General features: G+C 41.3%; 1 protein-coding gene across 2 annotated transcripts in view; it reads right to left on the reverse strand.

Moving 5' to 3' along the window:
* Positions 1–16,918, reverse strand: part of SCML4 (Scm polycomb group protein like 4) — a 132,512-nt gene that overhangs the window by 67,639 nt on the left and 47,955 nt on the right. For both annotated transcript variants that reach the window (XM_075923966.2, XM_075923965.2), the window contains exons 2-3: positions 15,350–15,561; positions 1,671–1,800 (exon numbers count right to left, since the gene is read on the reverse strand). In XM_075923966.2, coding sequence (XP_075780081.1) covers positions 1,671–1,800; positions 15,350–15,550 — 331 coding nt within the window. In that variant the 5' untranslated portion in view covers positions 15,551–15,561. The remainder of the gene's footprint in view (positions 1–1,670; positions 1,801–15,349; positions 15,562–16,918) is intronic.

A 16,918-nucleotide genomic window follows, 5' to 3' on the forward strand; every position in this document is an offset into this window, starting at 1 on the left:
GGATAGGGCCCCACTGCACCCTTCCCCTCAAACATTCCTCCACCCCATGGCTTGGGGACCTCTGATAAAATAGAATATCAAGTCTCAATTTTGATCTGTGTTTGTATTTCTGAATTTGGCTCTGGGATCTGCTTCATTTGCCTAAAACTGGATTTGATTATTTGTAGCACCCTATTCTTGGTTATAAGATTGAGTAAGAAGGATTTGGTGGCAGGAGGGGTTCCCAGATGACACTTAGATTTCTGACATTCAGGAGACTGAAGGGGAAGTACCTAGATGATTTAGGAGTTCAAATTTCATTGAATTCTGTTCCCAGCAATGCCACAGACTTGAAGAAGTCACTTCTCTATTGTGCCTGACCTTAGCTCTCTGTAAATTAGGGAAAACAATATTTATCTCACAGGGTATTGTGAAGTTCTGTTATTTAATATATGTAAAGCACTCTGTGACCCAGAATGTGAGGAACTAAATAAATGCAAAATATTATATTGTTATTAGACTGCTACCAAAGCAGAAGGGAGATATTTTTTCTTTCCATGCTTGAGCTAAGAAGGGGTTTGGAGTTTATTTATTTCTAGCATTATCAATCCTGTCTCTATATGTAAGTCTCAGAATAAATCCATCCTCCCCCAAATTATGACTTGATTTGTCTCTCACTTACATGAGTTTCACTTCACTAACTTAATGGTAATTCCTAATGTACTCCAACGTCAGTGAGAAAAGAATCAGGCCCATGTTTTCCATAAATCGTTAAAGCTCGTCAGCTAAAAAGGGCCAACCCTCAGCTGGTATGAGTAAGCAGAAGTGACTTTAATGAACTAGTATTGACTTACATCATTCAGGATCTGACTCAGAGACATTAGATCATATTCTTCTCTCTCCAATAAATATAAGTTTCTTCTTTTCCCAAAATTAAATTAACAGGTGCCTTAGATTTGTACTACACCACTGATTCCAGTTAAGGCTTCATCAGTGCCAGAGCAATTCTGATATTAGAAATATAAGTGCATGGGAGAGGTTTATTATAATCATAGGTGACTGGTGCCTGCAAGAGGTGGGAGGGAGAGCAGGGAGGGCCACTCAGAGGAACAGAGAGGAGGCATAAAGAGGACTCCTGTTTAGCAATTAAAATGTTGCCGGGGCACAGGGGGCAGTGTACCTTCCAAGTGCCACCATGAGTCCGCTATGGATATATTTATTCCTGGGGGGACAGATTTGAGATCTGTTCCAAACCTGTTTTAAAAACATAGAGGCAGGACTTCTATACATGGGCCCAAGTGTCCACTTTTCTGTACCTTGTACAGGTATTCCCACCTGTACAAAGTACATATCAAATGCTACAACATCACAAGGTTATTGTTTTACGTGAACTTTGCACAGAAGTAAGTGACTATCCAAGGTGCAGAACAAAGGAGAATCAGGCCCACTGATTCTCCTAGCCTACCTTCACATTATTCAGTCAAAATGCACTACAGTCTTCTAAAAAATTACAGATTAGAAGGCTCCATCTTTAGTCCATGTGTTTAGCAACCAGTTTAGTTGGCAAACATATTAAATCCTTCTGTCTGTATTTTTTATGAATTAAGTCTGTTTAAGAAAGCACAAGCACCCAGCTATCAAACTACTGTACCTGCCCACTGCTTTGCAATGTGGCATTTGAGTCAACATACCAGTGAGAGCTTGTGGGGCAGCTGAATTGGGTATTGTAGCTGCATCCTGAGGGATTGAACTAATATCAGGTTCTGGTGTGCTTCTTGGAGGAGAGATTGCTAAAGGAGTCATCAGAACACGAGACTTGAGCTGTAAGACATAACCAATTTGGGTAATGAAAATATATACAACGCAATGTATTTTTATCTCACACATTTCACTTCCACTTAACTCCCACTTAGCAATTTGCCCTCGCATCGTTTTACTTCCAGCCAACAGAGTCCTTTTGCTCTTTGAAAGATAATGAACTGAAAGACACTGACATTGATTTGCAATGTGCAATAACACTTTAAGCATCAGGATACAATAGTATACCCCCACTGAGTACTTATTTATGCTTGAGCAAAGTGAGTGTAAAACACTAACAAATCAGAATGGCACACACTTTACTCAGGTTTAAATAAGTTGACAAGTCTCAAAGCAACAGGAAATTGGGTTCTTTACCCACATCATAATTTAGGGAATTTTGCTCTCTGTTACGCATGTGTAAATCTGGTGCAAACCCACTGACTCAAGTGGGGATAATGAAAATGGGATTTGGTTCTTAACGTGTTTTACTGGTTAATGTCATGTTGTTACTACCTAATAAATGTCAATTGCGTCATAGTTACACGTAGTAATCCTTTTACCTTGTGGTATGATTTAGAGACATTCATCTACACAGCCAAACAAGAACATTGCGACGAGGAGTCCTGTGGCACCTTACAGACTAACTGAAGTGTAGGAGCATAAGCTTTCGTGGGCAAAGACCCACTTCGTCAGATGCAGGGTGGGTCTTTGCCCACGAAAGCTTATGCTCCTACACTGCAGTTAGTCTATAAGGTGCCACAGGACTCCTTGTCGCTTTTGCAGATTCAGACCAACACGGCTACCCCTCTGATACTAAACAAGAACATTGAGTCTCAGAGCACAGGTCAACAGACTTGGGCTCACAAGTCCCATGCTACAGGGATAAATATATCATGTAGGTGGTCAGGCTTGGACTGGAGAGTGGGCTCTGAAGTCCAGCTAGAGGAAAGTAGTAATTTGCTGCATAGACATCTCCAAAAGCATCATGAGTACTTACCATATAATAAATAGTACAGTGTGAGTGCCTTGATAATATCTGGCAATGTCCATCCACTCAAATGATGGTTGGCTTCCTCATAATTAAAAAAAACTGGAATAAACACATATGGGTCCTGAAAGCATCACCCTCATTTTCTCTTTTGCTGTCATTGATGAGCTTTAAGAGTGCATGACAGAATATTAGCTACTCTCCAGCTCACAAAAGGGTGAATTCCACATTCTGCATCAGCTGGTTCCAAGATGTTCTTCTTACAACTGATTTTTTAAGGACAAACTACAGAATGCTACAGAACAGTGGTTTGGAGGCAATTAAACAACTTTCACATCTGTATTCACGATGAGCTGCATTGCTGCCCACCAGTCTTCACTGAAATCAGGGAAGGTCTGCAAAGGTTCTAAGGAAGTCAGTACTATTTGCTGCAACCCCAAATTGTGACCAAGATCTTGTGGAGAGACAGACACTCTTTGACAAAGATTCCTCTTGCCCAACAGTTTATTGGTCAGATGGGTGTTTGCCAATCGGTGCATATGCCTAAATCAGCAACCATGTTGTTTCATTATAGTGGTAAAACCATAATGGTCTGATCCAAAATCCACTGAAGTTAATGAGAGTGTTTCCACTGTATTCATAGACTTTGGATCATGGCCCAAATACAGACTGCTTCCAATTACTGCTTCAGGAAAAGGGGTCAGCATCTCTTGAACTCAGTCGTGTAATAATGCCACCATCTAGCGCTTTTCATTGGTAGGTCTCAAACCACTTTACAAAAGGGGGGTGATATCATTCTCAATCCTCCCTCACACGACATACAGTCAACCTGTGGAACTCATTTCCAGGAGATGTTGTGAAAGCCAAAAGTATAACGCAGTTCAAAAATAATTAGATAAGTTTATGGAGGAAAGGCCAAGATGGACTGGGATGTAATCCCCTGCTCTGGGTGTCCCTCTGATTGCTAAAAGCTAGGATTGACCACTTGAAAATTGCCCTGTTCTGTGCATTCCCTCTGGCATTGGTCACTGCTGGAAAGCAACTTACTGTGCTAGAGGGACTGTCACTCAGTTCAGTATGGCCAGTCGTACAGCTGTTTTATGGCTGAGGAAACTGAGGTGCAAGAAGGGGAGCAACTCATCAGGGTGATTCAGCAGGAAAGTGACAAAGCTGGGAATAGAACCCTGACTTGCTGAATCCTAGCAAAGTGATTTACCCACCTCCTTTAGAAAGTGACACTTTTATACTCTTAATAAATAATTAACTAAATAAGACTAAAACCCAACTTTTTGTTGCAGCTGGTGCATTTTCTATTGGACCTATCTACCTAACCCATCCTGCCACACAGCCAATCACTGCTCCTTAAAACACACTTCTCCATGAGGTTTATAAAACCTAGTCCTGCCCTCCAGGAAGTGTTTTCCAGAGTGCTCAATACAATAGATATATAATAACATCAAATCTACACTTCACCAGACAGTTAGGGTATTCTTTCTTATACCCCACCCCTCCTTTGTCTCAGGAGCCTGTGAGCTCTGTAAGGCAGGGGCTTCATTTCCTTACTAGCTGGAAAGAAGCAAGCTGATTTGTCACACTACAGAATAATAATACTATTGCAATTATTTTTCATTCAGTCCTATTGTGGAGGCACACAGCAAAAGCCCCTGCATTTGATATTCCTCGTGGTTCTTGGTGCAAAATCAAAACCATAGGACTGACTAGCCCATTCACAGGAGCTGAAATATTTATGAGATGATTTCAGAGTTGCTATTGTTTCCTCTTTTTTTTTTTTTTTTTTTTTTTTTTTTTGCCAGGTTCATGGGAGCAGCAGAATGCAAAAGTGTGAGCTTGAAATGTCGTATTTCATTTTGGACAGTGGCTCGGCTAGCTCATTGATTAAATAGGCTACTGTGATGTTAGTTGTGTCATTATTCATTACGATAAATAATGATCCATATATAGTACTAGAGGGGTACCCAGTGTTTTATAAACAAGTAAAATGAACAATGGTGCTTCAGGTCAATGGAGACAAGAGAGTTTAAACATGCTAAAAATTAAGAATTGGTTAAGTGCTTTGCTGAATCAGGGCCTAGTTGTTTGATCCGTTTCCGAATTGAGCTAAGCTCTTGCTCCTAATGAGACTTTATGGCAAGAAGCTCTACAGGCTAACTGTTCCAAAAAGCATTTCCTTTGTCACTTTTAAATTTGCTGTGATAGCAGGTTATAAAACATGGCAGCTTCTGATGTTAAATCAACACATAGGTCAGGCCTGCAGGAGTTAGGCAGATTCATTCTGGTCCATTCTCCAGCATTATACTTAGTTCAACATTTAGAGAACTTTTGAATGCTCAAATTAGAATTGATAAAGTCTTCTCAGAGCCACGGGTGATTTTGAAACAATGAAAATCAGTGGTGGCCGGTGCAGTCGGAGGGGAATAAGTGTTGGAAAGTCTTAAGCTGGAGCAGGTTTCGCTTTGCAAAGGCTATGTCTACACTGCAGAGTTTTTGCACAAAAATGGTAGTTTTTGCACAAAAACTCCAGAGCATCCACACTACAAATGAATTTTTGCACAAGAAAAAGTACAGTAGATCATCAGAAGTCAGGGCTTTTTGTGCGAGTGTTATTCCTTTTTCTACAAGGAATAAGCCTTTTTGCGCAAGAGCTTGTGCGCAAAAAGGCAAGTGTGGACGGACAACAGGGGTTTCTTGAGCAAGAAATCCCTATGGGAAAAAGCTCAGGTGCTATGATGGCAATTCTGTGAATAGCCATCAGATCTTTCTTGCACAAGAGCGTCCATGGGAGTGTGGACTCTCTCTTGTGCAAAAGCACATGGCAGTGTGGACACGCTCTTGCACAAGAACTTTTTGCGGAAGATTTCTTCCTCAAAAAGTTCTTGCGCAGGAAGCCTGCAATGTAGACATAGCCCCCATGTGGTAAGTCAGAAAGTGAAATTGTTAGTTTAGCTGTGGTTCTGAATCTTAGCATCCCTTATGCTAGAATTCTGTGCTCCTTTTCTCAATCCAATTTGGTTTGCTTGTTTGTTTTTTCTTTTGGAGAAGGGGCATCTAAAAGTGCTACTTTGTGGTTTGGATCTTAGTCCCTCTTAATGACTTACAGCGGGCTGGCTTTAAACTTAACTCTCACACACTAGTCCCGAGTCCCCAAGAACTCAAGCCTCCCGAGTCACTTTCACAAGGAGCCCTTCATGAGGTGAGCAGTGCAGCTGTGTCAGCTTATGCATCTTTCGTGGAGCATTCTCAAACTTCTTGGTTTTCTTCTACATCTTCGTCCTCATTGGTGCATTCAGGGTTGTGCTCAAGAGCATCTAAACAGGGTGCTAGACTGCTGTGAGCTCACTAGTGTTTCAGCGAACAGTTTTCTGCAAATCTAATGAAAACTGAATTTGCAGTAAAGCATCCACGTAGAAATAAATGCCACTTCTAGATGGTTGGAATGGGGGAATCTAATGGCACGTTTTCACTACCTGCTAGATCAATGGGTAGCAAGTGAGCCAGTGTGGGTCGATTTATTGCATCTAATATAGACAGGATAAATCAACCACCAAGTGCTCTCCCATCAACTCCAGTACTCCACCATAACTAGAAGAATAAGCAGCATCGACAGGAGAGCAACAGCTGTCGACTTACCATGGTGAAGATATTGCAGTAAGCACATCTAAGTATGTCGACCTCAGCTATATTATTCACGTAGCTGAAGTTGGGTAACTTAACTTGATGGCGAACGGTAGCATAGGCAAGGCCTGAGGTCATAACAGTAATGCCAGGAGATGAAATAGTAAGAGTGCTGCTGATGCTTAAATGCCTTTAGAGGCAGACTATTCCAGTCTGAACTATTGCTGTCCATGAGTCTGTGAATAGTTAATGCCAAAACCCTTTTTTTCTTGGGGTGATTCTCTTTTATTGTAAAGCTTACCAGAGCTGTGACTGACTGTGAGCTTGTGAAGAAAATAGAACAGATATGGAAGAAAAATGAAAACTAGAGAGAGCCAGACAGTCAAAGGTGTTGAAATAGTGTGTAGACTACATGAAAAATTCTCACTGTAAATCATACAAAGGTTTTATGCAGAGTCAAAATGAAGGCTCATGAATGATTTGTGGGAATATATCTAACCATGCCCCAACCATTATGATAATGTGGCAGAGGAAATGTCAGAGCAAATTATTCTGGGATGGGGGTTGGGGTTTTTTTGGAAGAATGTTCGGTAATTAAATCAATCCAATGGATGATACAACATGTAAATTAGATCCATGCCCTGATCTTATATTTCTTATTCACACATAAGTGTCATTGATTTCAGTGAGTATTTTACATGATTATATATATACCACGAGCTTTCATGGGCAAAACCCATTTCCTCACATGTGAGTGGAGAAAAAGGGGAAACCTCGCAATAAGATGCCACAGGACTACTCTTTTTTTTAAAGTTACAGACTACAAGAATACCCCTCTGACATCTTTAACACATTATCCTTGCTACTTCCCTCTGAAGAAGGGAAGTACAATTATCCCTATTTTACATGTGGGAAACTGAGGCACAGAGAGACTAATGGTAACATTTTAAAAAATGTCAAAATGACTTAGTGCCTAAATCCCATTGTCAAAAATGATCTAGACAACTAGAAGCCATAGGGTGTGTCTACACTGCAATTAGATGCCTGTGGTTGACCTCTGCCAGCTGATTCAGACTCAGGCTGAGACTGTTTAATTGTGGTATAGATCTTTGGACTGCAGCTGCATCTGATCTCTGGGACCCATCCACCTCATCGAGTCCTAGAGCCAGGACCTCTAGCCTGAGCCCAAATGTCTACACTGCAGTTGAACAGCCTTGCAGCTGGAGCAGCTGGCCTGAGCCAGTCACAGCTTGTTAATGGCAGAGTAGACATATCCTATGTTCCATTGCTTTGCAGAGAGACTTCAGCTCTTAAGTGGCTTTTAACAATAGTACATTAGGCAGCTGAGTCACTTTGGTACCTTTTGAAAGTGACTTGCCCAAATACACTCAGAAAAGCTGGGGCATAGTGGAGAATTAAACCTTGGTCTTTGGAGTCTTAGTCCAGAGTCCCGACCAAGGGACAATCCTCGCTACACTTCTGGCATTCACTTTGAACACTTCTGTGACATGTTTTTCCTCTAGGAATACCTACTCTTTGAAGAATGAGGGAAGCAAATTAATACCCCCTACTATGTAATAGTAAGAGCCTATTTCTGCTTCATGTTAAGTAGTACTTACACTCACGTTGGTTTCAGTGAGCTCACCCGCACTAATCAGCATCACGGAAGATTGCAGAACTGTCTCTAAGGCTGTAATCCTGCAACTGGTTCCACAAGGTGGTCCCCTGTTCCCACATGGAGGCTTTCTGAAGTCAATGGGATTAACTGATTAAGTAGGTTCAAGGCTCTATTCAAATCTCACCATGGGATCAGGGCCTATGCTTGTTACACACACTAGAGATATTGCAAGCGATCTTGGATCTGAAGGTAATGAAAACTAGAGTTGGGAGCACTTTTCTCAGCAAATAGTAAATTAAATGAAACATGTCTGGATTGTTTTTTTCAGACACCAAAACTATTTGTGAATTTGGGATTGAATCAGGTGAATAATTTGGTAAAGGGGGGAAAATTAAAAGTCAAAAGAGTTTTTCAGCCATTTTGAAACAAAACTTTGACTTTTTGTTTTAAAATGTTTCATTTTGAAATGTAACTAATTCCTTTAAAACAGGGCTACTCAACTTTGGAAGCCCAGGAGCCACAATGATACTCACAGCACATGCCGAGGGCCACAATTTAAGTGTGTTTGCATATGCATGCAAATATCTTATTTTACACTGACGGGCATGAATACAAAGATTAAGGCAGGCCCTATTTAAGTCAGTTCTGCTGGTATTAATAAAATACAGTATTTACCCGAATTCCATCTAGATGACAGCACTTTTAATGAGCAATGACAGTCCAGGAATTTAACTACTAAAACGCATCTCAACAGAAGACCATTGTATTGACTCGCCGTTGTGGAGCGTGTTCCCAGTGGAGGCCATATTCAAAGGATCCCACCTGCAGATTGCATGTTAAGCCCCACGTAAATCCAAACCGCACCGTGGGCCACAAACAAATGGGCTGCGGGTTGCACGTGGCCCACGGGTTGTGTGTTGAGTAGTCCTGCTTTAAAACAAACAAGTAAACAAAAAGAGATGACAAATATCCCCAAAGTGACAGGAAACAAAAACCTGAAAAGCATTTATTTCAAGTCAAACAAAATATTTCATTTACCCTGAAATTATTATTTTCCCCATTTCAGCAAGAAAATCAGGAAAAATTCAGTTACGGTTTAAATTGAACAAAAATGTTTAATGGATTTGTTTTGGTTATGTCCTTGACATCCCTCACCCCCACCCGACCCTCGAAAAAAAAATCATTCTCTCAGCCCTGATGGACCTGAAAAGAGCTAAGGGTCAAGTGTCAACATTAACACTTCATTCTATCATTTGTCATGATTTGTGTTGCAGCTATAATGTACATTTCCTTTTTGATATGTTTATACAGAGGTTAGGGCAGCAGTACAGCCAGTCTATACCCACCCACTAGGGGACTTGTTCCCTTGCTAAGTGAAAGGACAATATGTAAAGAGCAAAAGATGTGAGAGAAACAGAACCTATTTAACCCTGTAAATTACTTGAGAATTTATGGCAACAGCTAGTTCAATGAGACAGAAAAAGAGTTTAGAACAGGAGGAAAACCTCTAATGAAGTCTTAGAACAAAGAGGGATGCATTCAATGTGTCAGGAGAAAAATTCATGTGCTGATGGAGCATGTTGACATGAGACTCTAGAAACATGTTGACACTAAAAACAAATAGCTGTCTATGTAAAAAAAGTCCTTGGGTCATTAGGTTCTATATTGTGATAATAAAGTGTCTTTGTTGTTCAAATCTCAGAAAAAAATAAATTTAAATCCTGGCTGTAAATTCATAGTTTGCTAAAATTTAGAAAGCATTTGTCCATCTGTTCTGTAATAATGCAGCGCACTGGTTGCTATATAAAAGTTGGTTGTCTGCCATTTCAGCATGGAGTCACTTTTAAAAATGCATCGAAATCTCATGGCATCAGAAAGTCATACAATTTGTGAGCTAATTAAATCAAGCGAGAGCTACGCATCAATAGATGTAATCTTGGACTGGCGCTCAGAATGTGTTTTTATCGAGATTTGTGCATGTTAGTAGAGAGCACCATATACTTAAACAATGCATACACAGACTCCTAGCAGAAATGTTGCTTTAGTGTGCAAATCCTATAAAGCAAATAAATAGCACAAGGCCAACTATGTTGAATGTAACTGTGAAAGTCAACCTCAGAAACGTTAACCAACAGCTAGAAAAAGATGTCTTATTTCTGTCTTTCCCGCATCAAAAAATAACATAGTCCCTCAAGATGCCAGGCACACACACTGGAGGCCAGAAATGAATGCGTTAAAGCAGACCCCATAAATAATGAATGATCTCCAATTCATTGCTTTTCTTTCTTCTCCTAAAGCTGCCAGCAAATGTGGAGCCATTAAGACCCAGGAGAGGGAATATTTTTGCCAGACCATCCTCCGCTAATTATGTAAACCTCTTCTTGATGCTTGGTCAGAATGGAGGAGCAGATCAATGGTCCCGTGATAATTTATACCACCTAAGGATCTGTCCCTGAAGGTGTCACTGCCTGAACAGTGATGCCGAGGACATGGACAATGTAATGAGACTCCTCAGCTCCCACTTGGGTGAATGGAGATTGGAAGGAGAAATAAAGAAATGTTAAGGTGCTAGTCCAGAACTTGGGAAACCGGGGGGCAATGTGATCCAGAGGCTATGTGATCATAGGCAAGTCACTCAGACTCTCTGATCACTTTACTTCCTGTCTGTGAAATGGGCACATAGGCATTTCCCTATTTTACAGAAGTGTTGTGAGCAGAAATAGATTAAAGACAGTGTTCAGTATGCATTTACCAAAGTGATGGAAGGCAGACAAATACCTATAATAAATAGAGTGCTCAATGCCTTGGAGAATCAGTACTTAAAGATGTTTTGAAACAAGTCTATTTGATTTCTTTTGTCTGCAGCCGCATTTTAAATCTCTCAGGGACAAAATTCTCTCTTAACTAGGGCTGGAGGCAATGAAGATCCAATATTTTTAAATGGTTGGATTGGCTACATTATATATTTCATAACTTCAGTGCCACTCACTTTGTAGTTCCATTGTTTCAGTTCCTTTTACTGCTTCTTTCTCTTTGCTGAAAGTGTTCTGTATTTGGTAAAACTACAGTCTGAGAAGGGGAAGGACAGGAATGAAGAATTAGATTTTTCAGAACATTTTCAGATTTTAGCTGAAATGCAACGCTAGTATGAAGAAATGAGAGCCTGCTAGTCTAGTGGTAACAGCAGGAGAGCTGGATTATGCTTCCAACTTTGTACCCAAACTTGTTGTGACACTTGGGCAAATAATTTAATCAACACGTGACTCAGTTTTCCCATCTGTACCTCAGTGTTATTGTTATCCAAGCATTGGAAAGCATTTGGAGATTTTTGGTATAAATGTATTGCAAGGGTGCGTATGTTGCTATTAGTACCCAACTAGAATAAAACAATCATAAAGTTCCAGTATTTTGGCATAACACACTGGTATTTATTGTGTACCCTTCTGCAATCACATAAATAATAATTCTTAAATAAAACAAAAAATAGTGTATCAGAAAAAAAGCTGGTCATGCCTTATTAAAATAAATAAACTGCAACATCTTACAGTAATTGTCCAAAACACTCCTTCTTGTATTAATGTTGCTACTGTATTTTGGATGGTTAGTATAGACTACTGTAGTATTTCCATAGCGGACACCAAGCCTGTTGTTGAGCTGGTTGTATGTTTAATGCTGCTTTGTCATTTGCTGACATTATTCACAAGGATGTCCCTAATGTGAAATTTTAAAGATAGCTGGTAAAATGTTTCATGGGAACTGGGTAATGGACCTGGGAGATGTTATCTAGCATTGGGGAATCTGTTTTTAGTGTGTGTGCATGTGCAGGACCCAGAACTCTAAGTGGCCACTTAAAAATCTGAATCAATAGCATGAGGGGACAGTGAAAGACCAGGTGCTGGAGTCTGAGTGGGTGGGAAGAGAAACACCAGAGATGATGCAAGGCGCTGTGGTAATTTTAGCATGGGAGGAGGGAGAAACTTCTTAACACTTAGTAAGGCAAAGCCTGGGAAGGGAGGACAAGATGGATGGGGAGGACAAGGAAGGTTTCACAGGAACAAGGTAGAACATGGGAGTGAGGGAGGAGAATGAATAAGAATGGCCAGCAAAAGGAGGGGGAGCACTGAAACAGGTGGTTTCCGATTAAGGATGCTTGGATTTTTGTCAGGCCCGGTGTTTGGACAGCAGCCTCCCGCAGTGGTGGGTCTGAGCAGCAAGCAGCAGAGCTCATGGCTGATTGCTGCTGGCTGGGCAGCTGTGGCTAGAAGAGGACCCAAGGAGGAGCCAGTGCACCATGGTGCCCTCCTCTAACCCCCACATCAAGTCCTGGTTAAATCGGACAGAAGGCAACCAGTAGCAGAGTTATGGGTCTGCCAGGTCTTTCCCTTTCCTCTTTTAGGTCCTGATTTAGCAAAGCCGTTAAGCATGTGCCTAACTTTAAGCACAGGAGATGTCCCATTGAACTGACTGTTAAACTCATATTTTATTCCTTTCTGAACGGGGCTCTGATTCAGTGTCCACAAAAATCAACAGGAATCCTTCCCAGTGGGGTATAGATCAGGCCCTTGGTGCCTTAGACTGTAAGTTTTTCAGAGCAGGAATGTTCATGGGGCTCCGTGGGGTCCCAGATTGACTAAGAAGGCTCCGTGTTAAATAACAGGAGAAGCACATGCAATGAGAGGTTGTAAAACATTATTCAGGAAGCCCTGGGAAAATTAGAGGCTTATGGGACATGGGCACTTCAGTGCATAGGTGTAACAGGCTGTCAATGTTACCTGGTCCTGTTAGAATTTGTTGGCTGTGCTTGAAAAGGAGTGAGAGGGTTCTCCTGACTCTCAGAGCCATGTGGCTCTTTACCCTACCTGGATACAAGGCAAGTAAGACCAGCTTGAACAAAGAGAATGTAAAGTGAGGGCTGAGCAGCCCTGACGTGGGAACTGGAGATGCAGCCAGACCTGCCAAGGATGCTTGAAGTGAACTGGGTTATTGTAAATGTGTTTGTTCTGCCAAAATTCCAGAAGAGGATGGCCCAAGAAGCCTTTCCAAGGAAAGTATTAACTGGTGTGTGGGCTTGGTTTGAAAGAAGATTGGAAAAGGTGCTCTCTGTTTTCAGGCGGCATCTTTATAGTTTCTGTTCAGGATCTTTAGTGATTTATTTATTTTCTAACTTTTGGCAATTTGAAGCTTTCAGAAACGGGCTGCAAACTCATAACTGTCCATTTAACATAAAGTAACACAAATCCCAAACACTCATTATACACCTACCTGCTTTCAAAACCCCACTGAGGAAACAACAGAGCAATCTTCTGCCAACGCCAACGCCTAACTAACTAGCTCCTTTTGCTCTTTAGCATACATTCTCCTTGCCACAGTGCCTTATTCATGCTCTCCCGCTGTGCAGCGTGGTGGCCAGCTACAAACACACAGCTTCTTCCTTGGCAGCAGACTGGTAAAGACCTACATTCACTAATCACTGTCGGCCCATGTAAACCCCCTCCTCCCCAGATCAGAGCAGAATTTGGTTTACTGTCTTCATAACAAATGCTAAACATGAGGCAATCCTCACTAAGGCCTGATCTACACTACACAGGCTTACGTAAGGCAGCTTACGTTGACCTAATGACTTCAGCGTACACACTACTACTGCCTTGTTCCCACTGATGGAAGTGCCCCTACTATACAGACACAACAACTCCACCCTGAGAGGCGCAGTTAGGGCGAGGCATTGTCTGCGCAGACACTGCATTACTTGCATCGGCTGTTGGCTGTCTTGGAGAGCTGAGTGGCTAGACTCCACTCTTGCTTGGGAGCCGGGGCAAGAAGCCTAGGTGGTTGGATTCTGCTCCTGAAGCAGAACAGGGAGGTGAGAAACCTTGGGAGGTTTTGTCCCTACTCCCAGTGGGAACAGGAGGTGAGGAGCCCCAGGCAGCTTCCCTGTTGCTCCGGGCACGAAACAGGAAGGTGAGAAGCCCTCCTGGCAGGGAACATGGAGCATGGAGGGGCAGTGAAGCTGAGAGGCTAAGGGTATGTCTACACTGCAATACTATTCCGAAATAACTTGGTCCGCATGTACACAGCAGGCAGTTTTTTCGAAATAGTGCCACAATACTGTCAAGCTGGAGGACTTCTTACTCGGACTCCTGTAACCCTCATTGTACGAGGAATAAGGGAAATCAGAGGAGGAGTGCTATATTTCGAAATAAGTGCTGTGTAGACGCTCCCTATTTCAAATTAAGCTATTTTGAAATAAGATACGCAATTCACATAGCTCAATTTGCATAGCTTGTTTCGAGTTAAGCCTTGCTGTGCAGACACACACTAGGTTCTTAGTTCCCCACACTGCACCTTTTAGACTGGTAGATGAAACTGGTGTGAATGCTCACCACAGACCCAAGGAGAGCAGAGTGGACATGCATCACCGCAGTAATTACTGCAATGTCTGTAAGTTGACCTAATGTAGGTCGACTTACATTACTAGTGTAGACATGCCCTAAGGCACAATGTTCTAGGTCACTGCCACTGACATGTTTTAAATCTTTTCTCGTCACCTAGATTAAATGAAGTTTGTGGTCTGAGTCCAATTGCTACTTGGCAAGTGGCCCCATGACACTAACTACCAGCACAGCTGGCAGCCTCAGCAGAGAAGCTGAAGCCATGGAGAGTAAAAGTGAACTATCTTTCTTTACCTAGAAGAAGTTCCTCCAGGTTAGGTTTGAAGCATGGGAAAGCTGGCATTGCTCCTGCCTATACTGATACTCTCTGGCGGCTAGAGACACACTCCATCTTCAGGAGTCTCAGTCTGGGAACTGGGAAACTCCAAATTCTCTGAGATTTTTCAGTGCACTCTCCTGGAACTCTAGTTGGAATTCATCACACTGAGAGCTGGTCATAATTTTTCAAATAAAAAGACACAGTGCTTTAAAAAAATCAAAATTTTCAAATTATTTTAATGAAAATATCTCTTTTCACCCAATTTCCCCTTCTTTCCTCTTTTCTCAGACTTTTTCAATTAAAAAGAAAAATAAATAGATGAAGACAGAAAAAATCAGAACATCAAAAAATGTGGATAAAATGTCTCAAAAATTTTTTGAACAATAAATTATTTTCAAACACTTCCAGATGAAAACATTTTCAACGGGTTTGCAATTTACCCTCAATTTTTTATATCAGTTTGTTACTTAGTTCCTGTTCTAATATTGCATTGCACTACAAAGGCCTTTGATGCATTTATCTTACATTTCAAATGTTATGTCTATTGTACAATACTTCAAAGCATCAGACACAATCATTAACAGCAAAAGGTGCCTGGGCATGGTGGGGTCGAGTCTACATACCTTATACCCAGGTTTTCTTCCTCTTTTCTTTGGGATCTTCACTACTGGCAAGGAACCAGACGGTGCTGAATAGAGATTGTGAACGGTCATTTTCATTGGAGTAGAATGGAGTGGGGGTCTTCCTCGTTTTCTACCAGGTATTCTTGGAGACTGCATGTCAGCAGTATCCCCTCTTGGAGGCAGGGAGGCCAAGTGACTCATATGCAGAGGAGCTACAAATCAACAAAAAACACCAAGCACTTTTTATTGTTTGCAACAGAAAATAATTTTTCAAACCATGCAAAAGCCAAGGAAATTGTCTCACTCTCCTATTTTGCCTCACTGATTTTTGCTACGTGTTGGAAAAAGAACAAGGAGCTAGAGCACTGTCTGACTATTAAAAATGTACCTCTGAAGTGAATTTTCAAATATTGATGTGTCCAGCCATTTGTTTTTCTGGGCTACAAATCCAGATCCCTTTCTTGCAAACCCAGCTGCACTGGTTAATAATGCAATGTTGCTGACTCTTGTGATTTTACCCCGATTTTCATAATAGTTGGTGTTTTTCTTAAATGCCCCATTCTCCGAGACACATGATAAAGTGAGAATCCCAGCTTTCATTGTCAGAAATACATTTTTAGCCCTCCTGGTTGCAGAGAAAAGTCTGAAAAAATGCCCCAAATGCAGGGCAAGGAAAGCAGCAGGAAATTAAAAAGAACCCCCTGTTAAACTATTTTTTTAAAATCTCATGATTTTGGGGATTCATGATTTAAATGCTTACAGCTGACCTTGCTGGTAATGTAGTACTGTAGATCCACTTACTTCAACAGGATCATTTACAATAGCGAGCAATGTTCTTGTGAATAACTGTGTGGCTTGATATCTCAGGGGCGGTTAAATATTTTGCCTAATCAAAAGGTTGAAAATAACATCGGAGTATGCGACTGACAAACAAGATTCACATTTCTGCATTCATTGGGGTTTTTGGTTTTGGTTTTGGTTTTTGACTTTTTATTCCTGGAGCAGAAAAACAAAAAGCCCCCAATGCCACACAAAGTATATTTATTTTTAACAAGTTAATGACAATGGTTTAATAAAATGACAGGGACCTGCTCGGTTTGAGCAGACCCATGATGTACTGTAGGATTTACAGACTGGTTAAAAGATCATTAGTCCTTCAACACTCTCAAGCAAATGGTTGATGCCTCACACCAGAGCAAAGCAAACACTGCATAATATAGCGAGCATGTGGAAATTAACAGAGTGGAGAGGGATGGTGCAGTTAGACGCCCTAGATGAATACTGATAACTCAGGATCTATGTGGAAACCCACTGTAAATTTTATTTTCAGAAAGTCAAGCCCCTGCACAGAAGTAGGGTTAAAAACAGCATGTTGAATACAATGTGAATCAAATGCAAAGGTTATCGAGCACCACCACTTCTTTTCTTCCTTCTTGTACAATGCATAGTTTTTATTACTGCAGTACCTTTTGACCCATGCCATCTGACCCTCTACTGCCACCCAAAACAAAAATCTTCTTGACATTTCAGATTACCTTAGAAGAAGGTGGTTTCCAGGGAAGGAAACAG

Source organism: Pelodiscus sinensis, chromosome 3 (assembly GCF_052426305.1).
Source record: "Pelodiscus sinensis isolate ZL-2025 chromosome 3, ASM5242630v1, whole genome shotgun sequence".
Taxonomy (NCBI): domain Eukaryota; kingdom Metazoa; phylum Chordata; order Testudines; family Trionychidae; genus Pelodiscus; species Pelodiscus sinensis.